Source organism: Dendrobium catenatum, unplaced genomic scaffold, assembly GCF_001605985.2.
Source record: "Dendrobium catenatum unplaced genomic scaffold, ASM160598v2 fragScaff_scaffold_1720, whole genome shotgun sequence".
In the NCBI taxonomy this organism is placed as follows: Eukaryota; Viridiplantae; Streptophyta; class Magnoliopsida; order Asparagales; family Orchidaceae; genus Dendrobium; species Dendrobium catenatum.
Genome location: NW_021320182.1, coordinates 47,439 through 69,562, shown reverse-complemented (window position 1 = coordinate 69,562; position 22,124 = coordinate 47,439). Strand labels below are relative to the sequence as shown.

Sequence of the window (22,124 nt, the reverse complement as noted above, 5' to 3'; positions counted from 1 at the left end):
CCCAAAATGAAGCCTTAGTTATACTCTCAATTCAGCAACAAATCATTTTGAATGATTAGAGTTGATTTAAATAAAATATTAAAAAAAATTAAACAATGATAAAATTTAAGCATAAAGATTTAATAAGAATTGTATTGAGATGATAACTAGAAGATCAGAATCACTGTCGAGTGGTCATGCGCTTCTCATTACCATAAAACTTTTAAATATGATAATAAGATAATCAATGTAATCAAATATGTTTCAGTTGTAATTTAAGAAGGGCCTGGTAGACATTTCCCTACCATAGATTTTAGCCAAATTCATGAGACTACACTTGGTATGAGATAACATAAAATATGATAAAGAAACCCATTTTATCTAATTCTAATTCTGATCTGTTTATTAAATAAGTTGAATTTAGATTGACTTATCAACTTAATTTTGATTTGAAAGTGATCCGTTTAATAATTTTTTAATTTTTTTTTTATTTGCTGGTATGATTATTTTTTAATCAATTAATCCAAAATATTTGTTTAACAAGTTATAAATTTTTGAGGGATTTATATACATGCCATTTTATTTCATGCTATTAAAAATCTAAAATTTTAATATTATATTCCTATCACTCTTATATTTCATTTTTATCACTCATACCATCTTATTAACTTTAATATTTTATTTCATGCGCTCATATTTATTCTGTGGATGGTAGGCATGTAATATTAAAATTTTAGGTGTTAGATATGCAAATAGTATGAAATAAAGTAGTACGTATGTAAACCCCCTCTACTTTTTTAATAAAAAATGGTTATCATATCAGATTTGGATCATTCGGATTGCTAGTGAATTTGTTTAATAAACGAGTCAAGTTCTAGTTGATTGGTTTCTAATTGATCCCAAAGTCAACCTATTAATCTTTTTTGACACCTCTAAATTAAATTTTTTTTTATTTCACCAAGAAGTGCACAAAGATCCTGACGTTAACATTTTTATTAATTATTGAAACAACTTTGTGATTTTTTTTTTAGATGTTTGAACCATTAAGGTAAATTCACACATAAATCAAATACCCAAGTTTCAAATCCAAACCTTTTTTGTTAGTAGTCAAAGCTCTCAATCAGTAGATCAGTGTGAGCTACATATAACTTCATGATTGCATTGCGAAAGACACTCACCCAACTAGATGACGAATTCGAGATCTCGAAGAACATTGCTAGTGGCCAAATTGTGGATATACTAAAAAAAAAAAAGCAAGGGCAGCGCTGAAATCAGATGAAATAAGAATGCTAGCACTATATAAGATAACTTTAGCTGTTACATAGGAGATGCAATTTCGATAGAATTCAGAATGGCTCAATGGCCTGGTCTTATTTCATCTTTGAAATCATGTTGGAAAGAATATAAAAAACAAGTTGATGAAACTTTAGTCCACTGGCCATTGAAAGGTTTACATTAATTAATAGGCTCATGACATCCATCTTCAAAATAGAAGTGTTATGTTGTAGTCAATGCAACATTTAAATATTGTTATGGAGTCTAATTAATGCTTTATGAAGAAAGGATCAACATAGAATCATTCATAAATTGACCTGAAGTCCACAATCAACTCTTTGATTGATGTTTAAAACTCGATTTTGGCAACATCTAATTTTGAATTCTCAATCTCAATTGGCAACTATAGTTTAATGGCACCCACAATGTTTGACTCTTGATATCCAACTCCTAATAAGTTTGCATTTCCTTTTATTGATGTACACTTGCATTGTCATTTCGACCATTCACCCACTATTATCCTTTGTCCTTAGTCGACCAACATTCATCCTCGTAGACTTTCGACCAAACTATTGTCATTTATCAATGTTTGTATAAGATCACATTGTGTCCAAATTGCGAAGGATCTCGCTTGGATGATGAAGAAATGAAGAAGTCATAACAGGAACTCATAGGGATGAAAGACGCGAGTAACTTACGATGAGGAAAGTTGTTTATGATATTGAACTTGTTTACATAGGTGAAGGGCATTGACATGACTAATGGCTTGTGAATAGTCAAAATATTATTCAATGATTAAATGTTTAGAGACCGGGTGAGAAGAGTATTATTTTTTATAATATTTAAAAAATTAAGTGTTAAATGAGTAAATAATAAATTTAAGATACTAAATATGCAAATAAGACAATTTTGATTTTTGACTATTAGGAATGTATACTACTATTTTTTTCTCAATAATAATTCAACTATTTTTACATACAATTATAATGATCTCAAATTGGAGAAATTATTTTGTGCGGACACCGGATAGTCTAGAGACCAACCAGAAAGCGCCATGTTACCGGCACCGAGTAAAAAAATGACTTGACGTATTTTGATTGGCATTCAAACTCTGTTTGAGATCTGCGCATAATAATTTTTCCTCAAATTTATCCTTAATTAACAAAACAATTACATATTTTAATGTAAAAAATTAAAAATAAAAATTATGAACAAAAGCAGCGATTTTCACCGTTCTTTGGCGGAGCAGCTAATTCTATATAGTAGTTGGCGATCATCGGCCTTTCCTTTCAGCCCCTTATCTATCACTCCCGTGACTCTCTGGTTCCGGCTGAATCCTCCTCTCGAGAGTTCGGCATGGCCTCCGTTCCCGCCGCTGCTAACGCCATCATCGCCGCCAAGCCGTCGTGCTCTCCTCTGCTGCCTCTTTCACCCAGTAGCTGCCCCTTTTCCTCTGCTCTCTCCGGCCAGCCCCTTCGACTACAATCTCGAAGATTCGCCGCAGCCGTAATGCCTCGCCGTATGACCGTCGTGTTCGCTAAGAAGAAGGCCGTTGCTGTCCTTAAGGGCAGCTCCAAGGTTGAGGGCGTTGTCACCCTCGTCCAAGAAGATGACGGTTTGTTCTTTTTTTGGCCATTTTCTCTCTTTATTCATCGCATATGGTGTACGAATTTAAGGAACTGCGCACATTGGGGAAAACTTCAACGGGGGGCAGGGTTTGGAGTTCGGATTTTGTTTTTGGGCCAAGGGTTGTTGGGTGAGGGGAGTTGAGGAGACTAGGGTTTTGTTAAGTAGATGGTTGGAATAGAGAGATGAATTGGTGGGCTTGCATGTTGAATTATGTATTTTCTTTGTTAAGAGGTGAAGCTGTTTTTGGCAAGTCGGAGGAAATTTGCTTGTGTGTTGAGGTAGGAGAATCTTCTGCATTGTGACGTTAAATATTTGAAATTAGGAATGGTCGGTGGACTGGTGGTTTTTCTGTTGCTACTGAAACAATCTCATCTGACAAGGTGGTTGGGTGGCTAAGAATATAATTGAACGTAAGTGAAAATGCCATCTTCTTTTCAAGTAATAAGTTCATGTTCTTCTGCCTACATAGGTTTTTGGAGCTGATTCTAAGCTGTAACTATTAGGTTTAAACTTGATCTTTTTCAATTAGATTGAGAGTTGATTTTTTTTCTTTTTTATGTAAGGGTGGTCAATTTGGTTGATTTAAGTTAGAAACACATTCTAAAAAAGGTGTATTTATTATTTATTAAAGCCATCATCTTGGTTGTTGTAAACTCTACAAAAATCTTCAAAATCCCTCAAATGTGGATAATTTTATTTTCACTCATAAAATGAGTGAATTGATTGTCATTCTTTAAAAGATGCTTTCTATTTACGAGCAACCAAATGTGCTCTAATAAAATGGTGGACAAGCGAAAAGTTTAAGGAAGCAAGAAGCTATAACCACTTATAGCCTCTAAAAGCGTAAACATTTTCTGTAGCCTAGAAACCCTCATTGAATGATTCTCATGGATGGTGAATCTTTATGCCAATCAACACACCCCAAAAAACATCATGTGTGTCTTTCTTTGTGGAGATGAATTATGAATTTGAAGAATGTTGATTTAGCTGGCAATGCATGTAATTTATATACATAAGTTGCGCCTATCATGCATTTATAGTTTTCTTATAACAGGGCCCACAACTGTTAATGTTCGTGTCACGGGACTTACTCCAGGATCTCATGGTTTCCATCTTGTAAGTGTTGCATTAATAATTCACATATACTCTAAAATGTTTGCACATATAGCATACTTCTTGATGTTCCTTTGTCCATTTATGTTATATTGGCTACTTCCCAACTTACATAACTTCTTTTCTGCAGCATGAATTTGGGGATACTACCAATGGATGCATTTCAACAGGTGAAATTCTGTTATTTCTTATCTATTTAATCATGGAGTAAAATGAATGCTAATGAATTAATTTTCTAGTTGGCATATTATATGTTCATATATTTTAAGATCCCTGCTTGTAGGTGGTCAGACCTGCTTTAGCAATAGCAATTTGACTAGTTAGACAGCATTCCATTCCTTTTTAAGTTTGTTGCAATAAAGCCGCCCCATTTTTTCCTTTTCTATTCTTCTATGGTCAAAGTTTTGGAACTTTCTATGAAGGTGCCCATTTCAACCCTAACAGCCTGACACATGGTGCTCCTGAAGATGAAGTCCGTCATGCGGGTGATTTGGGAAATATAGTTGCTAATGATGAAGGTAATATGCATACGTCTTTTCTTATTTTATCAGTTTGAGGAGTATTAAATTTCCACTGTTTGCTAATTGCTATTACTTGCTGGGTTAATAGGTATAGCTGAGGCGACAATTGTAGATAATCAGGTGTCTCTTTAACCTTGAACTTATCTCCCTTTTTTCTGTGAGCTGGAATCATTCCTGTCGGAGCAGCGCCTTTTAAAATTTCTCCACTAAATTTAGGGTGAAACTTACATCATATACTTTTTTTTTAATACTATGATGTTTTGTTAATCAGATACCACTCGAGGGACCTAATTCTGTTGTTGGAAGAGCATTTGTGGTTCATGAGCTTGAGGATGATCTTGGAAAGGGTAATGCTTAACACATGCATTTGCTGTCAAATGCCTGATGATTTGAATTTTTCCTTTCATTTCTTCATTGGCTATGTTTTCCTCACCTCCTTTCTGATATGAATTTTGTTTTCTTTCCTACCTTTTCCAGGAGGACATGAACTTAGCCTTACAACTGGAAATGCAGGTGGCAGATTGGCTTGTGGTAAGCTAATGTTGTCTACAGTTGCTTCATCATTTCACCCATATAGTTGATGTAACTGGAAAATCTAGTTTGTGCATGGCTTCCCCTAGAAGTTTTTAAACTATGATAATCTCTACTTAACCAATTGTTTCTTATCATCATCATCATTAGGTTCATCCCTACTATTTATGATTGGACTTATGTATTGTCATTTTTCATTTGTTCTTGCTAAGTGTTGCATGAGGTGATAAATCTATTCTATGCAAATAGTTTGAATGGTTTCTATTGATATTATCTTAGATTTACCATTATTTTCTTCGAATATTTTGATGCTTATTTTATCCACCTTTCTAATAGATCATTTTCTTCCTTTCATTGTACATATGTAAAGCACCTGAGTCTAAAGGCTATTGTCTTATCTTTAATAGATATAACTCCCATTGTCTATCTAATGAAATTTTGTATCAATTTATTTTTCATATTTGCCCTCGTTCTTCTAAACATTCTCACTTTTTTACATTCAACTTCAACTTTTTTATTAGCTAACACTTGAATTCATTCTACATAATCAACATAGTTAGTTTTTTATGATATCCTCTTATTGCATAATACTCCTATTGATGCGGACATCCAACCGTCCATGCCAATCCGAGGAGGAGCTGAAGATCGACGACCGAGATCACTTTTTGTAAGTGGCTGGCCAGAATTTTCCAGCTGCATCCAGAGAGCTCGTGGTGGCTGTCTGCTTCCTCTCCCATACTCAGGGAATTTCAACAAAGAATATCAGCTGTTCTGCACCCGTGGCTACCCCAACTTGCTATCCAGAAATTCCTGGATGCTAGAAGAGGCTGTCCCCTCTTCCAAACCTAAGAAAACTGCTGTCCACCATTCTTCCTCAGCCCTCAGAAGACCTCTAGCTGCTGTGTGGGAAGACGAATTGCTGTCCAAGACTTCTAAGAGTCAAAAGCTGCTGTTTACCCCTCGATTTGCTCTCAGATTTTGATTAAAATTCTGAAGTAATATTACAGATTTTAAAAGGAGTTTTGGAACTTCTTCCCCATCCCCTTCCCAAAATCTAAATTTCTTCTCAGTTTTCCTCTTCACCATCAAGGCTGAAATTTTCCAAGGCCTCACCTAGGCTTGTGTTCAGATTTTGGAGAGGAGATCCTCTCCGTAACAAAGCCGGCGTCTCCGTTTTACATCACCTATGCTTCACCATTTTAACCAGTCTTTGCTTTAGGAGTTTTATCTTCATATATATTTTCATTATTTGTATAATAGTTAAGAAACTCAAATCTATCATATCTAAATATCATTGTCTTATAATAAAATTGACTAATAATTGTTAATATCACACCTAATAAAATTGTATGTCCTATACTGTCTTTGTTTTACTAACTTTAAGTTTTTGTCTTCAAAATATTTATTATTTTTTTCCAACTTTCCAATTATTTTAGTTGATGTTAAATTGATTAGAACTGTAATATGTGAAATGCATTCATTAAGGCATATCATTTTGAAAATATGTTGTAATCACATTTATAACCAATAAAAAAGATATTAATTAATGAAAATTACAATCATCAATTTATTTTTCATAATGATTTTCAACCATGTGTTCAATTATTTTTTGTTTTTGCATGTTCTAATTTTCTTGTGTTCAATATGCCATAAGGGCACATTAGAGCATGTCTTATTTGGCTAAGTTTTTTTTTTTTTTTTTTTGGGTTAAGGGCCCTATTCAATAAAAAGGGCGCATAAGAACTATTACATGTGTAAAAACAAATTAATGGGTCTGGTTCAAGTCTGCCCCAAAATTGACCCATTCTAAATCTAGTTAATTAAAACTAACTTGTTTAATAATAAGTAAAAAATGTGAAAATGAACCCAATTTGCTGGAGACCCATATGAACTGAATCCAATTTATTAAACCATTTTGATTAAAAAAATGTGTAACTTATCAACCATTTAATTCAAGTTAATTGATAAAAAAATAAGAAGAGCATACCAACAAATAGAAGAATTTAAAGATAAAATTAAACGGATCATTATTGGGTCAAAATCTGGTTCCCAAGTCAAATTGAAATCAGCCCACCAATTAAACATATTAGAATTTCGGATCCGAACCCTACCCATTTATTAAATGGGTCAATCCAAACCTAGATTTTTAAGGTTAGGTATTCCTATAATACTATATATTGATAATAGCTAATGATTATTTAATGTAATTGAATTCTTTTATTCTCGTCTTATCTCTTGGTTCCCTATCCTGGTGGATTATGATTATCTATTTTCCTCCCCTCTACTACAATCATTATTATTTGGTATCAGAGTTGGATAATCCTTCAATCCAAAATTTTAATCACCTACCTACTTAACACCACCTCCATGAACAACCATTGCTTGTAGGACCTATCTTGGCTCGGCACATGCCCCTACACTCAATCTCCCATGAATAATATTCAAGCCAGTGGGTGTTTGTCGAGCAAAGTGAACGATCCTTCCCATCATTATATTATTATCTTGATCAATATAAGTATTATAATCAATCTCCTTGGCCTGGTTATTATGTCGATTGATCTACTCAATCCTTGGTCCTAGGATCAATGCACTTAGGTGTCTTGATTATTGATTTCCATTGCATTGGTATCGATATCAGTAGCCTTCTACTCCTACATGCACTCATCCATCAAAAGGAAGTAATATGAACTTGAAGATAATAATGCAAGGGTTGAAAGTCCAAAACAATAAAGGGTTGAAAGTCCAAAACAATAAATCTTGTTACTAGCACATGTACAAAAAGCATTAGGACCAACAAATCATTTGGATCATTAGAAGAATTTTATAGGACCAATTGTGAAAGTATATGAAGATGACCCTTTTTTTGTAGATGAAAATCTTGAGATATTAAATGATGATGATTGTGATTATGTGATAGTATATGAGCTTGATGTTTCACCTACAATGCATGAGAATATGCCTTATTCTGAGCTGATTGTAGCTTTTGTACCTAACTACCTATGCTTGATGATGTTTTTGTGTTAGCCTATGAATCTGATTTACTAAGCAATATTGATGTACTGGATGAGGTTGAGCTTGGCTCAAAGCTTAACCAAGTGACTATGCATGAGATTGATGCGGCGCCTGAGTTTAAAAAGCCTTTCACGGCCATTGTTGCTCTCCAACCATCTTAGTCGGGGAGATATAGGCTATTCCCTAATCTTTATATTAATATTCACTCTATCATCGATTGGTTGAATTTCTTTCCATTGCTTCCAATTCCTGTAGGTTCTCATGCATAATGCAATTTCTGTAGGTTCTCATGCATAATGAAATAGTGTATAAAAGATGTCTAGGTTCTCCCCCATTTATCAAGATTCTTATACAAGATGCTACTCTTTGCATTAGTACCAATATTTTCACTATTACGACTTCACAATGATGCCATAGTATTATTTGATTCTATTCATGTTATTGGTCAGATTGATGTATGTTGACATCCAACTCAAAATGATGCAGTGCAAGACACTAATCAGGCCTTATCAAAATATATAAGCTTGATTGACCATAAGCCAATCACAATGATTCAAAACAAGTCACAAACGAGCTGAATTGGGCCAATTTTATTTCTATTTTTTGGATGATTTTTCATATTTTTACTTGATTTATGTTATTAGGTTTAATTATTATCTTTGGATAATAAACTCCTTGAATTTAAATATTTCTGTTAGGAAAATTTTTGCCTTATACTTATAAGTTATAACCCCATTTTTATAAATAGGGATCAATGGGTTATAATTGAATGGATTATTGATTGATTAATTAATGCCATTTTTTTGTGCAAAAAATGGTCATATTGAGTGTTCTCTCTTTAGATCCAAGCAGTGCACATCGAGCTTCCTTCTCCCCCTCGATCAAGGCAATCCTTCGTTGGCCAAACCCCATCTATTTGTGATGTTAGGATCTTTCTAGTTAGTTATATTTTATAGAAGATTATTTCTAATTAGTTATATTTTATCACTGCTTCACAATTTTATTAAGGACTAGTTTGCTTGGACCCTATCTTATTTACAATGTGTTAATTAAAATTTGTTGATGACATCATCAATTTTGAGACTTCAGACTTTAGAAATATCTTTTTTAGTATTCTATGATGCCTCTTGTTCTATTATAGGTGATGTTCTTTACCAAGATCAACCAGTTGCCCTCATTAGTGTGAAGTTGGAATAAGATTTGGTTGAGATGCTCCAAATATAATAGATAATTTTATATTCTCATTCAAGCTTTAAGATACTGGCAATATTATTTTGAGTTTACCAATTCTCAACTTCTGTGCAAATTAATGTGTCTGGTTTTGTCAGAATAGAAGAAGGGTATTTAACATGTCTTAACTTTAATTTAATTTAATACAATCACAAAGATTTTTCAGGCTATCCTTCTGCTTCCTTAATGGTTTGAGATGGATATCTTTATAAAGTTAGTAGGCTTTGCATTACCAATATTTATGTAATTTGTATTTGTGTCTTCCTAATTGCAAATTGACATGTACTAATAATGTATGTAAATCTATGACAAATTATCATTTGAGATTGTCCAGAGATGAACCTTGGAAAGCTTATAGTTTTTGTCCATTTTAATCCTGTTAGATCATTTGTACATGATTTACATGATGAGGTTAGAAAGCATATTAAATTTCACAAAATAAAATATTTTGGAAATATGAATGTTAAGAGAAGTGCTTCAGGGTATAATAAAAATGACTTTCTCATGATTATCATACATCCCAAGCACATCACGCAAATCCCATAAGAAATTGTAGGCTAAGGCTTACAGTGCTTTCAAAATAAGTAGCAAAATTACTAACATGTTTATAAATTTTATGTTCTAACATTGAAGATATATTATCTATTGATTCTTCTGCATAAGGTATTTATGTTACAATTGTTGCTTCTATAAATCCCATCATTCAAGTTCCACTTGCCTATGTGGATGTTGAGTGTTATTTTAGATGAAGTGATATTTAGGAAAAATGTTAACCACATGTTTCTAGTTAGGAAAAATACTAAGTACATGTTTATGTACCCAACATTGCTTATTAGTTTTGGACTTTACGATTAAGGGGTAGAATATGAAAAATAAATTAAAATGTTATTCTAGAATATTAGATGGGGTCATTTAAAGAACACAAACAAAAATATTTTTGAAAATAACATTAAAAATCTTAATATTTTATCTGTGCATGAGGAAACTAATGTTATATAGAAAAAAGTGCCAAGTGATATTAAAAATATTACAAAGGATGTGCTTGGAGTATTTAAAAAAAAGCTTATAATAGTAAAAATAATTAGTGGTTGAATTAAAATATGCAAGAAAAGATAAAAAAACAAGAAGTTTTTTTATAAAAATTAGTTTAGATGTACAAACTCTAAAAATTGGGAAATATATAAAAAAGGCTCATAAGGAATCTAAGAAAATAATATGCGATGCAAATAATTTAGCTTTTAATGATTTATATATAATATATTAGATGCTAATGAGGGAGAACGATATATGTATAAATTAGTTAAACAAAGATATATGAGAAGTAAAAATTTAATTCAAATGAAGTGCATTAAGGATGAAGATAAAAAAGTACTTTTATTATAAGAGGATATTCAACAAAGGTGGATGGATATTTTGATAAGCTTTTCAACAAAGATTTTGAGAATATGATTTAATTTAGTGACCTTAGCATCCTAAATGAAAATAGAGATTTTTATTTTTATTGATGTTTTAGTAAAATTAAAGTTAGAGAGGCTTTAAAGAAAATGAAGTGTGAAAAAGATGTTTAACCTGAAATTATTCCAATAGAGGTGTAGAAATGTTTAGGAAATTAAGAAATTTCTTAACTTACGAAACTTTTCAATATTATTTTGAAGACTAAAAAAATACCAGATGAGTGAAGGAGTGTATTGATTCATATTTTTAAGAATCAAGGTGATGCACAATAGTGTGTGAATTATAGAGGAATTAAGTTTGTGTGTCAAACTTTAAAACTACGAGAGTTATTGAGCATGTTACGATGTGACACTAATGTTTCTCAAAATCAATTTGGATTCATGTCGGGTAGGTCTACTATAGAAGCTATACATTTATTAAGAGGTTTGATGGAGAATTATAGAGAGAATATGGAGGGGTTTACATATGGTATTTATTGATTTAGAGAAAATTTATTATAAAGTTTCGAAAGGAGTGCTCTGGAGAGTCCTAGAAAAGAAAGAGGGTTATAATCCTTATATTAAAGTCATTAAGGATATGTATGCAAGAGCTATTACTTGTGTTCAAAAACAAGGTGGTTTGATCAAATATTTTCCTATTTATGTTGGATTACATCATGGATCAGCTTTAATCACATGTCTTTTTGCTTTGCAAGAGGATGTACCATGGTGTATGCTTTTTGTTGATAATATTCTTCTTGTTGATAAGACTAGTAAGAGAGTTGAAATTAAACTTGAATTATGGAGATTAATCGTAGTCTAAAGGTTTTTGCTTGAGTAGATCTAAAAATGAATACGTGGAATATAATTTTTGTATTAAATAGATCTAGTGGGGGGATTGTGACTTTGGGTGATCAAGTTATTAATAAGAGTACACGTTTTAGATATTTTGGATCTATTGTTCATAGTGATGATGAAATAGAAGGAAATATTATTAATAGAATTCAAGTTGGATGATTGAAGTGGATGAATGGATTGGGCCTATTGTGTGATAGAAAATTACCCCTCAAACTTAAAAGAAAATCCTATAAGATGGTGGTGAGACCTACAATGCTTTATGGCGTAGAATGTTAGCCATTAAAAGAAAAACATAAAATTAAGTTAAGTGTTGTAGTGATGAGGATGCTCAGGTGGATGAGTGGCTTCACTCTTACAGACAGAATGTGAAACAAATATATATGTGAAAACGTTAGAGCAGCTCCAATGGCAGATAAGATTAGAGAGAGTCGTCTTAAATGATTTGGTCATATAAAACATGTTTTTCGATGACTCGGTTAGGAGAGTAGACATATTAAATTTGACCTATATTAAGAAAGGTTGTGGTAGACCTAAAAAGACTTGGTTAGAAAATATTAGAAATGAATTTTTTTTATTAGATTTAAATGAGAATTTGACTCTTAATAGGACGCAATTGAGAAAAATGATTCATATAGCTGACCCCATGTAATGGGATGTTGTTGTATGTTTCTAGTCAAGGTGGAGAGGTATGCCTCCTTTGAATGTTATATAAATGGCCGAGGATGATACAATAACTAGCTTTTGATCTCTTGTAAGGGTGTTAATATTTGACACGACTTGAAATTTCCAGGTCTGGGTTAACCTGTTTGCTAAATGGGTCGGTTTTTAGTTTCATATTCTGACACGATTGTAATTTCGAGTCAAATTTGGGTTAACTCGAAAACCCGCCATCAACCCTAACTGACCCGTTCGTCGCAGTCGCGCTTGTCCAGACGTCCATTACCGCATCACGTTGCAAACTTCGGACATTGCATTGCGGACATCGCATCTCGTAGCTCGTGGTTGGAATCGGGCTAGCGTGTCGGGTTGGGTCGGTTGGGTTGGGGCCAACTCGGGTTTAGGTTTGAGTTTGTGACCCATTTTGCTAATCGGGTCGAGTGAATTGAAGGTGGGTCAATTTCGAGTTAGACACAAACACAACATGAAAATCCATTTTGAGAAACCTAATCTCTTGGGTGCTACTTAAATACTAACTCTCAAAAGTAGAGTTTTTTGCATTTGAGGGCTGTTGATGTGGTGTAGGGCGCTAATCAAGTCAAAATATTTGGGGTCTTTATTTTTCACAAAATGATTATGCTATAGAGAATTTTATACAAATGACTGTTTATTTTTGTTATTGCATGCTTCCCTGTAATAAGTTTGGTTTGGTTCTATTACATGAAGTCTGTTAGGTTTGTCTGTTCTTCGACCTTAAAAATGCAAGTTTCTGCTTTATAAGGCCCCTATATTCTTTTCTCACTAACCTTCACACTTCTATAAATGATTTTTTTACCACTCATGAGGCAAAAGTTAACTGTTACCTTTCTTCGATTCAGGTGTGGTTGGTCTGACGCCCCTTCAGTAATTACCTTGGAGCATGCTACCAGTGCCATTCTAGTTTAATGTAACCTGGTGAAATTTTGTGTGGCAAATAAGCTGCTGAGAGGATTTTAGCTTTCTGTATGAAAACTATATTCGGACTGCTTAGCAAAACAATGTTGTGATCTGGTGAACTGGATTCAATGGAGTCTCAATCTGTTTATGCAATAATGATAGTAATTTGTTCTTCACTGGGCATTTCTGGTGTCATATGTTTTCTCTAAGGCTTCGTTGGGATGATTTTCTTACTGCTTCTTAAAGTAGATTTATAGTAAAAAAAATAAAATTTTTATATTAAAAAAGTTGCTTTAAGAACCAGGAAGAAAGTTGTTCCAAATGAAGCCGACGACTTTCTTCCTGCTTATTAAAGCAGTTTTTTAGTATAAATTTTTACTTTTTTAACTAAAAAACTGCTTTAAGAAGCAGTAAAAAAATCGTCCCAAACGAAACCTAAGTCTCACTAACAGCTTGAGAGATGTTCATCTGCCTTGAATATTAATCATAAACAAAAATCCCAGCACAAGAAAACATTAATCATTTGTTAAATTTTATACAATAGTAACAATGCACAAATATAATTTGTGTTAGAATGTTTTACATATTTATTTAGAAGAGATGAACTTCTATCTTCCTATGTTTAGCTACAGCATCTTGTGACATTCAAATGCAAGTCATCATTTTAATCTACAATAAGAGTATAACATATTTTTAAGACTTACAGTTTTGATAGTTTTCACCCAAACCCAAATTTAATTAGAATGAATTTATGTTTAATAAATTATATTAATTAATTTAAATTTATATTACACTTATCTATCCTGACCCAAATTTTCTACTAAATTTAAGTTAATTCTCCACCAAATTTTCTACTTAAGGCAATTCACCATTTGTAATGACAAAAGGCTTTTCAAATAAGATGGACAATAATGTAAGGATAATTTATAATGCTTGAAGCAAGCAGAATGATTTTGATTATAAAATCAGAACTATATAATCTTTCACATTAATTAGTATACGCTCAATGCATAATGATACTAAGAAAAATGAATAAATGGTAGGTTCATAAGAAGCATAAACATGATCAAACAAGAAAACATAAACGGCTAGCAAGGGAAATTACCAATAAATCCTGTGAATCAATTGCGGTTAATAAATAACCTTTGCGGCTAATAAATAACCCTAAGCTTTCACTTGAAATCAACAAGTAGGTTGGGGAGAAATTATTCCGTGCAGTCGCTGGACATAGATCTATGTCCAAAGGTGAATTAGGTACAACCACGTCAGCGGTACCGAGCTGCGGTACACAACGAAGGAATAATATAATGCATATTAATTGGTCTCCGGACGGCGTTTGGCGTCCGCACATAATAATTAATTCTGGTTGAGAGTGTTAGGCCTCACCAAATGTATCAACCAAAACTCAAATGGTGAGATCCAACTGTTGCAGAAACGAATTAAAATAGCACTAAAAAGGGTTCAAGAATGTGAAGAATAGTCATCCTGCAATAATTACGGAGATAGAAAATAGCACATGAGACAACTTCTTGATGAGTTTAGGGGTGCAAACGAGTTGCATCAAGCTCGACTCCCGAGTCAAATCCTAAGCTCAGCTCCCACTGAAAATATTGCTTCACTAAAATTTAACATGGATAATCACTTTATTTATAGCAGCTAACTGTAGATTATTGCATGACCCAATCAAGCTTTTGCTCTGAAGCTTGAAACTTCTGATTCTCTTAATCTGGAGTAGCCTAAAAAAAAGGGCAGCAGAGCAGACCAGTCCATGCAATAACCAGAATTTATTGATTACCTTTGGGTGAATGTCTCAATACTAAAGCAGGTCATTAGAGGCGGCTTCTTTGAGTTTAAGGCTTAGTTTGGGATGGCTTTTTTACTGCTTTTTAAAGTAGCTTTCTAGTACATTTTTTTTTAGTTTAAGAAATTTTTGTATTAAAAGTTGTTTCAAAAAATAGTAAAAAATCCGTCTCAAACAAAGCCTAAGTAGCACTACCTATTCTAATCTTCATGTTCTACTCCTCATCCTTAACACTCTCCATCATTGACCTCATCAATCACATTGATCTTGGTATTCCTATCAAAATCTCGAGGATTATCCTTTTTATAACAACGATGGATACAAAAATGATCAAATCTCAACAATGCACTCCATAGACATAGTAGTCTAGATCTCCATTTTACTATCAATACTCCACTGAACCTTCTTGTTATGATCCATGGTATTTACATTCTTTAGAAAATTGGATTGGGTTGATTGAGGATTTGCATGAAGATGAGCCTGATTCTATGGATTAAAATCTCAAGATTGATGGTGATTATGATGGCAATGATGATGATAATAATGATCAACTTGCAATTGATAAGTAAATAAGTTTGTGCTGAACTTGATCCAAGGCCTATGTCGCAGTTAAAGATTGATGATGTGCTTAAGATTGAACCTGAATCTGTACCACTAACAAAAATCATTGTTGTTCTTGAACCACTTTAGATGACATTATAGGATGATCCGCAATCGATTTTTTTGCTTCCCTCTTTAGTACCCGTTCTAAAGATCAAAGTTGTGCTTCATCTTCAATCTTAGATATGCTGCAAGAGGAACATATTATGGCTTGCTACCTACAATTTTGTTCTAGTGCCGTCAGTGCCCTATCTCCTCCAACATTGTCTGCAATAGCAGACTCTTGAAGCAAAGATTTTTTTTTTTGCCTAGTAAACTGATGGAATTCATTAAATCTTCTATGATTAATATTTATTGATATGATGCAATCATAAAAAAGGACGTGTTCATTAAATAGATAGGCTAGTCATGCTTCAATTTGCTTTTGGTGTATACAAAATTCCTTTGGCAGTAATCAAGGATATGTTGGATTGAATTGAATTTGAATTCCACCCACTTATTATCTCTCCCTTATTCTCTCTCACCTACAAAATCCTCTCTCCCCATACTTTACTAACCGTTTGACACTAGCTAGTTTTACAATAGTAATGATGCCTACATAAGCCTTGAGAAAAACAAGTACAACTGAAAAAAACTTCTGTATGACATCAAGATGCCCTTCTAAGGCCCAAATAAATTCTTCTAATATTCTGGAAATAAATAAGCCAGACAAAAATTCTTCACATTAACAGAATATCATCTATAAAAAGAAATAGTAAGATGACCATTGCATCTAGCTTACTTATGCTTGTTATCTCAGTATAATTTTCAGCCATGTGTGAATTCCCTTCAACAAATGTTTTGCAATAAAAACAAAAATAAATTGCAAGTCGTTCAGTCATCTTTTAAACACAGCACTTGGAGGTTCCAATAACCATAATGTCCAGACTTATTTCATATTCAAGTTAATAACCTATGTTCATCTGCATCTTACTTCACACCAATTTCTATTGTGATGACATGAAGATCCACTAATATTTCATGTCTGTAAAAAAGAGAAGCACCACAGTCCAAGCTGCACATACTTAATAACCCACAATGGTCATTTGATTGTATAATAAAAGACAAGAAAGTTGTGATGAAAGGATAACATTCATCAAGTCTGAGACCAACTGAATACTAAGAAAATAATGATGATAAAAAAAGAGTACATCATAACAATTTAGACGTGACATAATTATTTGAGTCTTTCCACTACTTGCCAAATCTTTCAACACGAAAGATAAACAGTTTGATGAACCTAAGAAGATGAATCTAAAAAAAATGTGCAAATTCTACAAATTTAAACCTTAACAACAACAAATGACAATGATAAACATATATAAGATATTGAATCTGGTAAGCTTAGTAATTGCTAGCTACTGGTGTAACAAGAGCAAACTCTAGACTTTGATGATATCCAAAGGACCATCATTCATTACCACTTACCAAGGACTTCTTAAAATAATATTAAATTCTATGGAGGACATAACGTAGCAATAAAAAAAGTTGAAAGCTTTTCAAATACCAGTAAAAGCCAGTGTCCGTCCATCATGATTTAAGACGCAGTTCGACAAGTATTTATGCCATCCTTGCAGTCATGTGTAAGATCATTGAAGGTTTCAATCTGCTTCTTGCCCCTCAGAAACACCTCGGTATCCACCTCCACCCTCATGTACCCATCAAACTCAACGGGAACTCCACTGTTTAGCTTCTTTGTCTCGAGGTACCACTCACTATTTTCATCCCACGAGTCTTTGAAATCATCAAGAAAATGGGTAGTGTACTTATCTTTCAGAGGGTCAAAGAAAGAATTGTCAGGCTCATTGGTGGCAACATAAAGGTGCCTTCCATCATCAATCTTCTCTCGCAGAGAAGAGAGTAAAGCACTAGGTGAGGTGTCAGCAGCCAGATTTGGCCAAAGCTCAGTATTCTTGGCCTTTTCCCCTCGTACTACGTGAACTGCATCATAATCCCAATTCATTCTCGAAGCTATACCTGAAACAATGTCCATTAACCTCCGTGATTTCCAAATTAGATGCCACGGCCGCTGGATCACAGACTCCGTCTCTCCCTCGCAAACCCTGTACCAGTAGTTATCCGGCTCGACCGTCCCAAACTTCCTCATTATCAAAGCATCATTCACATCGCCAAGGCTCATGGGTGTTATCTTGAAATCCTCCACAAGGTAAAGTTTTAGCTTATCCTTCTTCTCCCACTTATTCCAACCCTCCCAAAACTGATGCTGGTCAAGGACGGAGGCCGAATCCCTTAGATGCTCGAAATCAAAGTAGAATCTAAAGTCCTTCCCCTCCTCGTCCTGATTGCTCAAACTGTACATGGAATTTAGGCAAATGCTGAGATCCATTACAAGCGTTCGGTTCAAGTACTGAGCTTCTCCAAGCGCGCAGAGGAAACTCCAAAGATAATGATTCATGCTCTTGCACCGCTCGCCACCGCCAGTGTAGATCAAGTACTTCCCGCTTCTGAACTTGCTCTCGGACTCCACCACCGGTAGGGTATCGTTCACTGCCTCACCGACCACCGGAACCACCACTTCAGACAGTGAATCGGGGGCGCCCTTGTGTTTGACCTCGCCTCCTTTGGTCGACTTTCGCTTCTTCCGGGCATTGATACCCGTGTGGTAGTCACGGATCTTGACGACAGAGTAGGTGCAGTTGACCGATCGTGCGATCTCGAAGCGACGGTAGTCTTTATAGAAACCCGTCCTCTTCGCATTCTTGGGGCGGAAACGCCAGGCCATGTCGCAAGACATGCCGTCGTCGCCTCCTTGCACTGGTTTACCGAAGCGGTAGAAATGGATGTCGCTGAAGATCTCAATGGCGGCGCGCATCATGATTTGAAAGATCTCCGCGTCGGTACACTTAATCGGCCCGTCGGCGCAAACGGTGTGTGGGCTGGACTCAGTCGCCTCATCGCCGTCGGTTGCCACGGACTTCCCGTTTTCATCACCAGATAAGCTGATGTCAGAGAGGGTAATGACTGAAGAGGCGTCGGAGGTGAAATTGGGAGTTAAAAAGTCATCCCCGGTATGGGCGGTGGAATCATCGGCGTGGAAGGTAGCGTTGGATGTTGAGATAAGGAAGGACGTTAGTTTGGTGGATGGATGGAGGAGAGGGTCCTCAGGCTGGTAGGTGGCAGCGATAATGGTGAAGGTGAGAACCCCGATGACGAAGAGAGCGAAGCAGAGGTTACCGATGAGGTGCAGAGCGTTCGGTCCAAGATTCTCCGGGCGGAAGCTAGCCGAACGCGAGAGGAGAGTGCGGCCTTGCATTGGTTGCAGTTTTCCGGCCGACGATCCGCAGATCCGGCGGTGTAGTGGTGGCACTAGCAGGATAGTAGGAGTTGGAGCGAGGGTTTTGGGTGTCCGAGCCCAGAACCCGTGGATCTGGATCTGGGTCTTCAGGTCTTCTCCGCACCGCTTATCTTCATTTATATAGTAATCCCCGATTTGCTTTTTCTTTTCAAGCGTATCTATTCGGATTTGTTTTGAGCTGCATAAAATGTTCTTAAATAAAAAGAGTATTTGAAAAAAAAAAAGAGCATTTATTGATTTGCCACGGTCGCTTGCGACTTAGGCGTTGGCCGGCCATATCTTTTAAGATTATTATTTTTTAAAAGGGATTTTTACATACCTAACACTTAAAACAAGTCTATTTACATACCTAACACCTAAACTTTCCTATTTACATATACACCACTTAAAAAGCTTATCCCTCATCAAAACTAACACTCCGTTCCACTCTCGTCAAAAGAAACCGCGACAGTCTTCTCGCTCGATCTTCTCACAACGCCTTTACCTCCTCTTCCTCTCGATCGATCGGCTCGTCAATCCGTTTCGACAGGTTTGATGTTTTTCATTTTGCTATTCCGTTTTGGTGTATTAACCCTAAACGCCTTTACCTCCTCTTCCTCTCGCTAGATCGGCTCGTCAATCTGTTCCGGCAGGTATGCTTTTCTCCATCTTGCTATGTCGTTTTGGTGTTCGAACAGCTTCTTTCGCTCGTTATAAGGGAAGAATCTTTGGGAATGTAGATATTTTTTAAAACCTTATTTCTAATTTTGAATAGACTTGTAGAATATTATTATTATTTTTTTCAGATAATATAATATTATACTTGTTATATTCAACTTTAGAAATAATGAATTTTATAAAACTCATTCTCGCTTTTGGATATCTTGAAGAATGTTATGTTCGTCTTTTAAGATGATATAATATTTTTCTTGTCATATCTAAATAAAAGAATGAATAAACTTTTTTCAAAAAACGTATTTCTATTTTTAAACATATTCTATAGAATTTCATGTTCATCTTTTGAGATGATATGTTATTCTTTGAACTATGTTTGATTATAGAAATATCAATTTTTAATACCCTATTTTGATATTGAATCCATTTTAGAATATTGTGTTGGCCTCTCAAGATTGTACTTTATTCTTAATGTAGTATTCGATTACAAAATAGGAGAAAATCAAATCTGCGTGTTGACATAAATTTTCCCACCACGAATTAGAGCATATATGTCCTTAGATTTTTGTCAAGCTTGTAAGGATCTAAAGAAAGGTTTATCGCCTTTCTACAATTGTTCTATCTCCATAGAGCCTAGAAGACTAAACATAACATGTTGAAAGCTCTTGACTAGAGAGAAAAGCTCCATGTTTTTAAAGAGAGAAAGTAGCCAATTTTCATATTTTCGTCTCCCGGTTTCCCTCGATTTTTTCGGCTGAGGGTGTGTTCATGGCGGCAGATGGCCGCTGGCTATCTTCATCTTCAAATGTGCAGGACACTTCTTTCAACAAATTGGACCTGATTAATAAGGAGATTGAAGGGAATCATGGCAGTGTTCACAATGGTGATGTTCGTGGTTCTGACGTTGTGCGTACACGAAAGTCTAATGGTGGAATAGTCATTTTTGAATTTATTGATTCTCATCCTAGCCCAGTAAAACATGTGGAGGGTAAGGGTAAAGAAATTTCTTTGAATGATGATTGTAAGACGAGTTTATTGAAAAATTCAGGCTTTTCTCCAGCTAAAACACTGGATCCTAAGGCTTCATCTTCTAGTATGAATATTTTTGTTAGTCGGTTTGGACATTCAAATGTAATCCCTGTCCAAGACAGTAAGATAAATTCGAATGTCCTAAATTTGGTTAACCAAAATAATCATAATCTCATTGGTATGCCTTTTGGTTCTTTAGGGAAAGCTGATGTGAGTTATGGTGGTAATGTCGTTCCAGTTCCTCCAGTTTTGCCTGAGTACAATGCTGCAGATGGAATTGTGGCTAATCCATGGAAGAAAAACTCTTATATCAAGTTAAATTTTGATAGGGGTAATGTGGTTTTATCGGAGGATGGGAAAGCTGTTAAATTGATTGAAGCTTTTGAACTTATGAATGCTGAGAAACTTGAATTTTCAATGGTTGCTAAGGTGTTTGGAAGTTAATCACCTTCCCATGTTATAGCTTAGGAATTGAGACGTCAATGAGCTAGTTTTGGTCTGTTTCACTTTACAACCTTAGTGAAGGGATGGTATTTGTGCTCTTTCAAGACTGTTGAGGCGATGGAAGGTGTTCTGACAGGTGGTTCATGGTTTGTTAATAATCAAATTGTTGGAATGGAGAGGTGGACTACTTATTTTTCTCCTAATTCTATGAAAGATTTGACTTATCATATTTGGATTAGAATACCTCATTTTCCTTTGCAATGTTGGGATGAAAATAATGTGGCTTTGATAGCTTTTATGGTAGGATCTCCTTTGATGATGGATGGGAATATGTTTAATTGGGGGAGGAGGGAATTTGCGAGGGTTTGTGTTCGTGTGGAACTGGACAAACCTCTTCCCTTGGGAGTTTGGGTGGAAGGGATGGCTCGTATGTTCTTTCAAAAAATTGAATATGAAAGAATTTCTTCCTTTTGCTATGAATGTGGTTTGATAGTGAAAGTTCGTTAGGGATGTTAAGCCCTATAAACTGGCCCAAGGCTAACCAAGAGGGGGGGGGGGGGGGGTCCAAGGGGGGGGGGGGGGGGGGGGGGTTGAATTGGTATTTTAAAAATCTTTAGACAAAGCACAAATACAAACCAAAACACCACAAAGAAATAACGTGCGGAAGAAATAAATGTGGAAGCAGTAAAAAACAAGAACATAAGGGTTTATAGTGGTTCGGTCAACTCGACCTATGTCCACTCCCCGGAGGAGCCCTCCGAGTATTTCACTGCAATCGTGACTCTCCTTTAGCCCCTAAAGCTAGGCGGAGAAGCCTTTACAAACACCTCTTTTTGCCACACCCGGCAAGGCAGAGAACCTTCCTCCTTTTGCTTCCTCCTGAAGCAGGCAGAGAACCTCGATCGCTTGCTGGAACTTACCTCTCCCAATCCTTCCAAGGATAAGAGACTCTAGGGAAGAAGAAGTGGAACAATGCTTGGACAACCCTTGTGAATCCCCTCATAAGCTCCCCCTCACAAGATCCTCTCTCTCTGTCTCCCTCTCTCTCTCTCTCTCTCTCCTTTAGG

General features: G+C 35.2%; 2 protein-coding genes across 2 annotated transcripts; one reads left to right on the top strand and one right to left on the bottom strand.

Annotated features, from left to right (window-relative positions):
* Window positions 1-2,519: 2,519 nt before the first annotated feature.
* Window positions 2,520-13,350, top strand: LOC110097926 (superoxide dismutase [Cu-Zn], chloroplastic). The gene is made up of 8 exons (XM_020824587.2): window positions 2,520-2,869; window positions 3,938-3,999; window positions 4,127-4,166; window positions 4,419-4,514; window positions 4,606-4,637; window positions 4,789-4,864; window positions 4,995-5,048; window positions 13,117-13,350. Exons 1-8 carry the CDS (start codon window positions 2,611-2,613, stop codon window positions 13,143-13,145), a joined length of 648 nt encoding a protein of 215 aa, XP_020680246.1. The 5' UTR covers window positions 2,520-2,610; the 3' UTR covers window positions 13,146-13,350.
* A 3,367-nt stretch (window positions 13,351-16,717) lies between these two features.
* On the bottom strand, window positions 16,718-19,067 carry LOC110097920. The gene has a single exon (XM_020824576.2). It carries the CDS (start codon window positions 18,886-18,888, stop codon window positions 17,152-17,154), a length of 1,737 nt encoding a protein of 578 aa, XP_020680235.1. The 5' UTR covers window positions 18,889-19,067; the 3' UTR covers window positions 16,718-17,151.
* Window positions 19,068-22,124: the final 3,057 nt, after the last annotated feature.